Source organism: Mya arenaria, chromosome 10, assembly GCF_026914265.1.
Source record: "Mya arenaria isolate MELC-2E11 chromosome 10, ASM2691426v1".
In the NCBI taxonomy this organism is placed as follows: Eukaryota; Metazoa; Mollusca; class Bivalvia; order Myida; family Myidae; genus Mya; species Mya arenaria.
The window spans coordinates 39,794,342-39,806,607 of record NC_069131.1 but is presented as its reverse complement, the minus strand read 5'-3'; the positions used below and the strand labels follow the sequence as shown (position 1 = coordinate 39,806,607).

At 32.9% G+C, this 12,266-nt stretch overlaps 1 protein-coding gene across 6 annotated transcripts in view; it reads right to left on the bottom strand.

Annotated features, from left to right (window-relative positions):
• Positions 1 to 378: 378 nt before the first annotated feature.
• LOC128206240 (neo-calmodulin-like) overlaps positions 379 to 12,266 on the bottom strand; it is a 54,051-nt gene continuing 42,163 nt past the window's right edge. For 4 of the 6 annotated variants that reach the window (XM_052908579.1, XM_052908578.1, XM_052908573.1 and 1 more), the window contains exons 2-7: positions 5,061 to 5,103; positions 3,913 to 4,056; positions 2,320 to 2,382; positions 1,857 to 1,953; positions 1,392 to 1,492; positions 379 to 538 (exon numbers count right to left, since the gene is read on the bottom strand). In XM_052908579.1, the coding sequence (XP_052764539.1) occupies positions 507 to 538; positions 1,392 to 1,492; positions 1,857 to 1,953; positions 2,320 to 2,382; positions 3,913 to 4,056; positions 5,061 to 5,103 (480 nt within the window). In that variant the 3' untranslated portion in view covers positions 379 to 506. Of the gene's footprint in view, positions 539 to 1,391; positions 1,493 to 1,856; positions 1,954 to 2,319; positions 2,383 to 3,912; positions 4,057 to 5,060; positions 5,104 to 9,495; positions 9,586 to 11,873; positions 11,950 to 12,266 lie in introns of those variants that run through there. The other 2 variants (XM_052908577.1, XM_052908575.1) reach the window with 2 other exon arrangements.

The following is a 12,266-nucleotide window of genomic DNA, read 5'->3' as shown; positions in this document are numbered from 1 at the left end:
CAACTATGACTCCAGCGCAAAACCACTGTATCATGTAAACGTTAAAATATGATTTAGGCAGCTAAAATATAGAACCAGTGAGTACATGCAGAATGATACTCTACTAAGTCAAATTTCGTTATCGATAACACGTCGGGACTAAAATGGTTTTGTCTTTGTTCCATAGGAGACAACAATGGGAGATTTATAGTCGTTATGATAATATACATTTTTTGTTGGCTTGTCGGTCTACGGAACTTAAGATACGAATAAAATAAATAAATAAAGTTGCACCGCATCTTTGTTCATACACAGTCGTGAATCACGCAAGAACTAACTCCAAAAAATAAATAACGTAACTGCCATAGTCTAACTGATCGAACAGTGGGAACAAAGTAATTTAAAAGTGAACCATATGATTTATTCAAATATAAACATATTCAATTAAAAGTCAACGTATATACAGAGGGATGCGTGGGTGCATACTGCTAGTCCATTTTATAACACTGGTGTATAAAAGGTGATGCTCATGTTGCCTCACACCATATCTTAACGAACTCTGAAATAAAAGGGAACATAAGTATTAAACATTTGTTATTGACGAAATGATGATCAAAACATTTCATAAATATTATATTTTATACTGTATTTGACTAAAGTAAATTTGACTAGAGTAAATTTGACTTGTACCCCTGAATGCAGAAAAATGTTCGAAAGACCAACACACAGCTTTTTCAAAGCATCAAGTATTTTGTGCGTTCAAGGTTCCAACTTCCGCAAGCAAGATTATTTCATCATTTCATATATGGTTAGGTGTTAAATGCAGCTTTGCATTAGAAATAAGATTTGAACATATGTTATTTACCCCAAAAGTTCTACAACAATGAAAAAAGTTTGAGGTCCCAATATATTTGACACTATCCAAACATCAATAAAAGTGGCTTTGGGGTGATTGTTCTTTTTAAAAAAATATGTTTGCATATTTAAAAAGAAGGAAGTGAATTAAGATCATAGTTTTATCAATATAATTCTTATTTGTTAAAATATAATCAAGAAGCCAATCATCATTATTAAATTGATAGTCACGTATTCATAGCCGCGAATAAATTTCCACTTTAATCAACTTCGCTTTACGGAAGGCAGATTACAATGGGCAAGAAAAATCACTGACGTGTGATCCTCTTTCCAAAACCTTTATTAAAATACCTACATAGTCATCCCATTCCCATCGACGTCATGGTTCATTATACTGACTTAACCTATAACATCTACTTCAATGCCTTTATGGTTTTACCATCCCGATCGACGTCTGCTAGGTTCATTATACTGACTTAACCTATCACCTGTACTTCAATACCTTCAATCCCCGTCTACTTGGTTCATTACAATGATCTAACGTACAACTTCAATACCTTCGTAGTTGATTTGTCCGTCTCCATCGACATCAGCTTGTTTCATCATATCTTCCAGCTCCTTGTCCGTCAATGCTTCACCAAGCTTCTTCATTGCCACTCTGAAAATGTGGAATACATTTGATTGTAGGCGTGCATATTTGGTAAACATATGAAACGAATGCCAAATGTACAATCATTTGTTACACTTGCTTATTTCTTAAACTTACACGTTGACCAGGTAGGGAGTTTTCCAGAAGTGTGGAGCATCTTGATTCAAGACTAAATTTGTAAACACAACAAAGTATTGTCATTTGAATTTCTGATCAAATAGTTCAATCTTCAAATGTAATGATAACTATGAGTGTTAGCACATTGTTTACTTGTTTATTATATATAACTGTGAATGGCAATTTCTTACCACGCAGGGAGGACACATATTGGATTAGTTTCTATTTTACATATGTTCTTGCTAAATAAAATCACCTTAATTCTTTCTGGTCTATGTATCCATTCCCATCTTTGTCAAATAATCGGAATGCTGAGCGTACTGTTTCTTGGTTATTGGTGATATCTGATTCATCTGAAAAAAGTGCCATTCCCAAGATAATTATTTTTCGCTGGTTTAGTAATCTTTGTATTCAATACCAAATTATCATCGAAGATTAATTGGTGGTTTCCGGAAAAAAATGCCGTCTATCATACATTTTTGACGGTCGTCGATATACGAATGTGTGTATACCTTATGATATAAGCTGTAAGCAAAATTTATGCCATAGCACGTAACCATTTAATCACCGTGTTTTTCACATCATATTTTTGCAATGGGAGAATATAATCTGGATAAGAATAAGTAAAAGATTGGAACTTCATAATGAATTAAATGTTATGTTTTAAAATATAAATTATCTAGAAAGATGACCAAATACTCGACAAATCAGGAACTTACTCAGCTTGGCCATTTCTGCTTGCATTAATGCGTGGAACTCCTTAAACTCGATCCTGCCATTTCCTGAAACAGAATTTGTAATGCAATTATTCTTAACAACCCTGTAAGATGTTTCTTTTAGAATATTCTACACCACAACCACTACATCAGTGATGCATTCACCATTTAAAATACTTCACATAGAACAGTTTAAATTTTGCCGAGATAGCTATTGTAAAGTAACTTTGTGTGACTTAATAACTGCTGCATTTACCATTTAAAAAAGTTGACAATGAACAGTTTATATTACACCGAGACAGTTATTGTACAGTTACTTTGAGTGTATTGCTTGCGTTCGAGCATAAATATGTATTATTTTCATAAACCGGTAGCGTACTTTTCGTTTTTTTCCAGACAAATTAAAATAGTAAAGTGACATGACAGAAACCTTTCGACTTTGCAAGAGACGTTTACAACAACAACTGTGATACATGTAGTTCTATAATATCAACCCGAAATTCTTAATATAACGGTATATTGTCGAGCATTCATTGATATGATTGCCCATTCTCATTAAAAATTCATTTTAACCGAACTAGAACTGAAAACTGAAGTAAATCTTCTTACTGAGCTGTTTTAACAAAGATGATAACGTGTCACATATCAGACTTGTCCTATACCATAAAGTGACTGTCCTTGAAGTAAAAAACTATTAGTTTTACATTCACTTATTTCGTTTCGTTGCTTTTTTGTGTTCCATAAATATCAGCAATGGACAGCATAATGGAAGGCAATAGTGGACGTAATTGGTTTTAGCGAACGCAGCGTAACGTCTGACGTATGTTGCTAATATTTTAATAGCTGCTTTCGCTATTCGAGCCTTATTAGGATAAGATGGATACAGTAGAAAGACAACGTATGCATAATTAACTTAAATTATCAGAAAGAAGTTGTAAAGCAAGTGACTGTTCTGATAAATTGATTTCACTTTGAATTTATCTTAATCTCTCTAGAAAATTGAGCGCAGATGTCTATGTTCTATATTAGGGCTGTAAAAAGCGAAAACGGCTTACCAGAGTCCTTTTTAACTATCACATATAACAGTTCAGCTTTATGCCTCGAATAGGAATTGTTATTGTCAAAGACGGGCGCTTCTTTGGTTTCTTAATCAAATAATGAGGATTCTTTAAGACAACTTTCTTCCACTTTTGGGATATTAAACCGCCCGTCTATACAGTTTTTTCTATACTATAATTGCATTGCTACTTGAAACACATTATTAATCTTGCAGACTGATGACATAAACTCTTATTGTAGGGGCTGCTTGGATATATCTTTTTAATAATGTTCAAGTCATGGAAACAAATATTTGTATATATGCATGTAAATTTCGAACTTAAATTTCATTATTAAAGGAAACAAATGAAAAACAAAGGAAAATGAAAGGTTGCTCTCATTTTTTCTTATCTATTAAGAACTAGAAATTATAAGCAGTGAGACTTGCAGACAAACTTTAAAGCGTCAATTAATTATAATAACACTTAAAGTCTTACCAAAGGTTTAAGTTTAATTAATAGGACAAGCTTATTAATTAGTTCGCATTGATTTTCGTACTATTTGTGTCCAGTGCCCTCATGGCGTCAGCTATCTCTTGTTGTGTGGGCGACATTCCAAGAAACCTCATCGCCTTGCCCAACTCCTGCACTGATATGGATCGGTCATTATTAGTGTCAAACAGTCGGAACAACTCCCGTATTTCTGCAAAAGCAGGCGTATATGTTAGCTTACAGTAAAATTCCATATTATTTAGAGAAAAAAATATTGGACGGTTGGCCATCTTTCTGAATACTACTCAATAATAATGATGCGATAGTTAATGTCATGTTATAAGCGGTTAAAAAAGCATTATAATACTATATAGAGAATATTTAGCAATCTGTTCATTAAGTTCTTAAGGGGACAACTACATTATATTTAATTGCACGTTCTGATAATTAAAGCTACTAACGTAATGAAACTTTTAAATATTTTAATGACTTTGAAAACTTCATCTCGTTGTATCCATCAATTTTCAATTGGCAAACACTTCTATGTATGATATTTCTATCAAATACAATTTGATTCATACAAACGACGACTAGATTAGTGTACTACTTTATGTGAAAATGTATACAATATCAAATTATTAACACATATAAATATTAAGAAAAGAAATGCACGAACCAGTTTCACAATTTAGGACTTATGTTGACAATGGTATATGGTACTTATTATAAGTACCAAATTCCTAGCATTAAAACACGGCGCAGGATAACAAAGAATGCAAAATTTAAATTCTTTTGAACAATTTCCATAATTGTAAATGGTTTGTTCGAAAGTTAACTCCAGTAGAAAGATATGTCTTCCTGCAAGTCTTTTAATGTTATAACCTTTCTCAATCTCACTGTATAAGCAAATTAAAAAAAAGAACAGAACAGAACAGAACAGAATCGAAAAGGGCAAACAATCAAACAAAAAACAAAACCTTTTTTTTAACAACAACAATAATAACAAAAGCATCAACGGCATATTTGACAATGTTATACTGAAGATGTGTCATTGTAAATAAATTTACAAAAATGCTCAGTTAAATGAACTTTACCAAACAATCTCAGAAACGAACATTTGATAAGATGAAACATAACATTGACAACGCTGTTGTGTAGAGAGTTGGTCAAATTGAAATATTCGTATGTTAAATTTACTATTTTTAAAATACAAACCTTTATCCATCGCTGTTTCATCAAGTTTTTTCTTGTTGCTCGCCTGAAATATAAATACTGATTTATTGACACCCACGATGTCAATCACATTATAAATTAGCGTTTGTTTTAGGATTTGACATGTTAGTATAAGTCTATCATAATTCCTGTTTATTATTTCTTTTACATTTGTTTTCCTATTTACCCTGATAATTTTCACTGATTTATAATGAAAATCAATAAACTAGAATTTTGTTTAAAATTCCAGCATTTTATCCTCATATTTACTACTAGTAATGTAGATATGAAGCATCTGTTATGGAATGGTTGAAAGTGATCCGGTCGTACATGTTAACTCATGCGGTATTAGGGCAGAAGATATGTTTTATTGCCCACAAGAGAATTAAAATCACGTTGGTAATTGGTATTTTACCCAATATAATTTAGATTGGGAATTTACTAGTTGTATTATTTTAAAAGAAACACGCCCAGTAGAAAGGCCTCAATCAGTTACACGGGTTGGAAATATTTGAAAACTACGGCCTTTAATTTAGAACAAACTGCCATATCACACACATATAACACACACAATTAACGCATTAATATTATACAAACATCACACACACATACATGTACACACGCACACGCACGCACGCACGCACGTACGCAGACACACACAAAAACATACAAACACATGACACATAAAATACCTACACATATTTTTCACATATAACATGTGCATGAATTTTGGACATACAAATTACACTCAAACTTTACAAACAAAACCTACACACATGTGTTATACACAAAACCTACATAGATAACACACAAAACCTACATCAATCCCAAGTAAATCCTACATAACGAAAATAATTTTGAAACCATTCCATGTTTCGTTATTTACACACTGCAATGCGTTTATGTACTGTTATTAGCAAATATTTGAACAAATGCTAACTTAACATAAATTAACATTATCACCATAAGTCACACAAATTTAATATCATTCTCATGTTGGCGCGGAATATTCTTTGAGAATCAATTGATGTTCGGTTTACAAAAAAAGATTAATTTAAAAGAATGAAAAAACATACTCAATTTCAATTAACCATTCAGTTACCATCCAAATTGAAATAAAGCCGTCAATTATTGAAGTTTAAGGAATAATATACTTCGGTCTACGAAATAGCTTAAAACTTTAATACTGACAGAATTTAAATTGCAAAATCCGATATCAGTACCAATTTCAAACTATTGCGAAGTAAGCGTATGTCTTGAAATGACATATCTATTAAGGTTCTTTTATGTTATTAAAGTAATGTTTCAAAAAGTAAATTGGATTTCTGGTACTTATTTTTCACATGATATTGCAATTTTGACAACATTTTAATATGCGTATATAGATTCGCAGAAAACGTTTTGCACTTTATATTACACAAATTGGCTTGTCTAGGTATAATACTCATACTTTTTTCATTCAGTAATATTGCTGAATGACTCTGCGATGTATTCTTTACTCATATATCTCTCAATATTTGTAATAGGCTTCCAGAAAGCAATACGTTTTGTTTACTAGGAGGAACTTGCCATGTAATGCTACGTTTACACTATGTTCCCGGTACCCACGGCAGCCCCGTTTGCCCGAAACGTATTGCGCCGTGGGATTTTGGCCATTTTTCTCCCCATAAAAAAGTTTTGTTAGGTTGTGCTAAGTTTCCTCACGTTTTATCAACGTAACCGTGACAAGCCTTTAGGGGAATAGTGGTTTTGTCCAAGGCGCACTAAGGTCCGGGCGCGGTCTACCAGGGATGCATGTATGTTGCGTCCCGGTCCGATACGTTTTGATGGGATCCCTCACGTTGTTCACGTCTTCATCCAGGTCTGATGGGTTTTCCACGTTTTGCCAAGACCTCCTATGCATCGAACGCGAACACCGCAGAGCTTTGGATTACATTTGTGTCCACGGTATAAAGAAAATCCCACAAGCAACAGCAATCACTGTATCAGAATACTTCGACAAGTAAACATGAATTCCCAAGATGAAGAAGATTTTGTGTTTCCACAGCAAATGAAACGTAACGAAACGGCTATCGTCCACCCTAGCTTGCCGTGAAAACCGTGACAAAACGAAGCACAACGTGACAAAACTGGAAAGGAACTTCAGATGCCGGGGATTACATATGATTCCCGCCCCCCCCCCCTACGGACGATTTTTAAGTTGTGTAACGGCCTATTACGTACTGTCACGAACTGTCACGTACTGTCACGTGTCATTGCGTTTACCCCGTTTTACTACGACCTACTACGTTTTTCATCCATACCGTGGTTGCCGTGGAAAATTTTTTAACAGTTTAAAATTCTGGCCCGGCATGCACGGCAATAACGGTCTGTCACGTTTGCATATCACGTTCCCCTGCGCTGTCTCACGTTTATCCCGTTTTCTCCACGGTGGTCTGAAACGGGGCTGCCGTGGCCACCGGGAACATAGTGTAAACGTAGCATAACTCTACAACTATTTGGAAATTCGCCTTTGCTTGCGTGTGGTAATTCTTAACAAAGAGATTGTATACATTTGCGCGACAGTTTTGCATATGCATTTCAAACGAAACAGAAATTTAAAAAAAACCTTAAGATACCTATACAGTGATGTAATAAAACATTAATCATGAATTCATTTTCGGTTATTTTGCATTATACAATTCTTTAAAACTGACCACCTCTTTAATGCTTAATAATGCAGGAAATATTTCTTATTACATCTGTCGATTATTAGTGGTGGAAATTATTATCATGACAATTCTTAAAACTAATCCGAAATGATAGAATGAAAACAGTTTAATGGAATTCTTAACAGATCATAAAGATACTGTTTTTGTTAATATTTTATGATGCTTTGTCGTTAATAAAATTGCATTAAATGTATTATTCAATAAGTTTAAAACCAAAATATATGTAGACAACTTATTACTGTATGTATTTGTTTCTTAACTTATCTACAAACAAAATCATTGTTACCATTTTTAATTTTTTAGCAATGAACTTGACTTTTCAACACTCTTAAAATTTAAAACTTAAGTTTTTTAGCCGAAACGTTTATTTAGTAACAGCGATTTTTTTTTGGATTTTTCCGACCAAAATAGTAATCGCAGAAGATGCCCTTAAATTAGCTTACTACACAAGAGGTTTCACAACTATATAGTCAAATCTAAAATTAATTAAAAGGAAATATACTTAAGCCCATATAAGAATATAAGTATCTATCATGTGTTTCCGGTACGGATAGAAACATCCGACCCGAGGGCACGCGCGTAAGCCGGTAACAAGGCTTGCCGAGTTACCGGTCATGCAGCGTGCCCGAGGGTCAGATTTTTCGTTCCGGACCGGAAAAACATGATTGATATATTTTCTTGCATACTTAAAATTATGAATTTGTGGAGGAATTGACGTAGAAAACTTACTTTTGTACATTTCACCAAAAAGCGCGTGCGACGTTGTGTACTGACGTCATAAAGCGCAGTAATTTTAAATCACTATCGACGTCAAATAGTTTCTTTAAAATCGCGCTTTTACTATTATTTATTTTCAATTTTAATTAAAAGTATTGTATACTTATATTTTTGATTCCGTTTTATTGAAATTGCACTATACTTTTCATAAACCATACAATAAAAGAAATGTGGTGCGTTGTTGCGCGTGACTCATCTTACATGGGGGTGTAAGATGAGTTTTTCTAGCACACCGGATAGGCATTTCCGTTGAATTCAGCCGTGCTGGAAAACTCCATATGGCATCCCCCATGCCTGATGAGTCACGCGCTGTGACGTTATAATTTCAATTTCTTTTATAATACACTTTATGTAATCATAATTATGAGATTTAAATAGATAAGTTCCATTAACATTAACTTTACAAAAATATACTTAAAAAAACAAAACATTATAACCCTTAAAAGACGTGATACTGAAGGAACTTCTTGACGTATGCAGTGAATACAAATTACTGCGCGTCATGACGTCAGTAAACATCATCGCACTCGCTTTTTGGTGATACTTACAAAAATGTGCCTTTTTATGTATTTTCTCCATAAAAAAATGTAATTTATGTATGCTAGAAAAAATACCTATCATGTGTGTCCGTTCCGGATAGAAAAATCCGACCCTCGGGCACGCTGCGTGGCCGGTAACTCGGCAAGCCTCGTTACCTGGCAACGCAGGTGCCCTCGGTTCGGATTTTTCTATCCGGAACGGGAACACATGACAGATACTATCATTCCAGCACTGGTCACATGACCGGAAACACACGTCCGGTACGCAAGAAAACCTAATGTTACAAGCCCCTTTTTTGTACCTTATCTTATTGATTAATCAAAGTTTAAGTTAAGTATGAAAATAATCCAAAACAAAGTAAGTTACCAAAATCGCCACCAATCCAAACACTTAATTTTCTGAATACTTACCATTTTTAAGTTGCAAATCAAAATTAAGTCCTCAATTATTAAAGTTAAAATAAAATAATATATATTCTAGAGTGCATATTTCAAATCCTTACAATGACAAGGTTTGAATAACTTATTCAACAATGCTATCAATACAATAATATTGATAATTAATTATAGATTGTCACAGAAGTCGCTGATGTCATGAAATGAAATATTTATTGAAGTGCTATTCATACAAGTGCATTGTCGTAATTGGGTGTTCTCTTACATCCATGGTATCCTTTATATAAGGTATTATTTCGAGTGTGGGTAATTGAATGTTTTGGCATTGCGGATTTGTATAAATATAGTATAAAGATATGCATTATCTTCTTTATGTTCCAACGTTTTAAAACCACTTGACAGAAAATTGGCGTCTTATTTTTCTCATGGTGGAAGCAGTTCATTATCTAATTATGTGTGATTACACAATGGAGTGCCTTTTTTACTTACGAACTTATTATAAACACTCAAAGCAAAGCCCTACATGTAATTAACAACACACAACGTCACATGAGAGGTAAAGTCAAGGCAGATGGATGTCGCATACATTGATCGTGACATAAAACTAGCCAAATTTGAATGACATTTCAGGTAGGAATACTGACAATTTTATGATGATATCATTTATATTGCGTAAGATGCGTGTTTACAAGTTAGACCATGTATTGCATATTTTTAATACTAAATTTGACGTCAGGCACGTGACGTCATAACGCAAGTACATTATTGAAATGAAATGCAAGATTAACATTTTAACATCAAAAATAGCTTATAAGTTTTCCTCACACGGAATCTTTATGGAATATTAATCGTAATTATTCATCTTTGTTTTCTTTGATCCATTGAGCCGTTTTAAACAGATGCTATAAATGCAGTCAAAATAAGTCGGAACGAAATCCGTAAGTGCTAAGGCCTAAAAAAAAATACATTTGGTTCGGGTTACCCGACCCTACCTACGGAATAGGCGCCGACCCTACCGTTTTTATAGTCAGTTTGAAAAAAAAATGAAAAACTTAAAAAAAAAAAAAAAAAAAAAAAAAAAAAAAACATTTCGTTTTTTTTTAATTGCTTTTTAATATTAAGTTTAAACCTTAAATGCTTGTACAGAAGATAGCTTTAACACCATTCTCCAATGATGAAAATTATATTCTTATATAAAACCTAACAAAAAAAAAAAAAAAAAAAAAAAAATAAAAAGCCTACCTACCCTACCTATTTTTTTTAAGGATGTAACCCTAACCAAACAATTTTTTTTTTAGGCCTAAGGAGATAAGTAAACTGATAAATCCTCAAAAAAATAAGTATACTTTTAGAAGAAAAAAACGAAGAAATTAAAAAAAAAATGCATTCTTTATCAAAGATTATTTTATTTGTAATACTCATATCCGAAAGCCCATGACACGATGCAAAAGTTAAAAACGATATTCCAGCTGACACGGACGAACGCTTAGACGTTAAGAGTTTGTTTTTCTTTCGCATCACGATCTTTGTCAAAGTAATAGCATTGGATAGTTTCAAAGAGCATAACACTTTGAATATAGAATTTTTGGAATACAACAATCCATTTGATTGTGATTTAATTATGTTAAATAACAGGAAGACATATTCGCAAATGAAACACAATAGCACAACTAAGTGTTACCCTCCCACTCCTGTTGATAGTATTCCGAACACTTATGGTAATAATGTGAACATTAATGAAATTATGGACGTAAAAGTGTGAATGCTAAAATTATCTATTCTATTAATTCTTGTCTGGAGAATTGACACCGCAATGAATTTATATATCTTTAACCCAAGTCGATGCATGACTGAGTGTTTAGCAATGTTGAATAATTGAGAACCGAAATATATGCACCTCATTTACCTAGTGGTGCACCTCAAATGAACAATGCACAATGTAAAATCACCCATACAGGGGATCTCACATGAGTGGTCATTTAATACAGAATTTATTGAACGAGTTTTCTAAAGATGATGGAAAAAAGCCTTGGCGAGTTTATTTGCAATTTCTAGTTAAGAGGTTTAATAAATTTCGTATTATAATAAAAGACCACTTATGTGAGATTCTATTTATATCAAAAATACTAATGTGCCAAATTACAGCGCTAAATTAAAAAGAAATACACTTTGCTATAAAGTGCGACCATTTTCAACGCTATTAATTTATGACGTAGCGTCACAATTTGTTAATAGTTATTACACAAGTTGCATATTAAAAACTTATAATGGCGTTATTTCATGATGGCGACGTCAATAAGTGCAAAGTATATCAGAGTTGAAAATATAAAAAATGGCTACACATTTTTACAAGAACTCAAAATTAATTTATACTATCTAAAAACAAATCTTACCATATTTTCTTTCAATCCAATTGGAATTTCCTCAATCTAAACTTTATATCATCAGAATAATTTGTTTATATAAAATGAAGCTAAATCATGTTGATGGAGCTAACAATTAGTCATGCTTGAGTTACCATTAATTTTGTATCGCTAACAATGCTTAATTATTGGCAGTTCGTTTTAAATTACCATTTAGCACATTAATGTCATCCCATGCAATATTTACTGAAGTGCTCCGTTAATTCGTATTAATATCCAAAGTATTGTCCTTGATAATTGTATCTAAAAATAGTTTGATACTACAGACAAGTGAAACGTTTAAAAGTACAATTGAACACTGTCCAGGCTTACAAACTTGATTAATATTAACATTCCATTGTTAGTGTTTAAATGTCATTCATT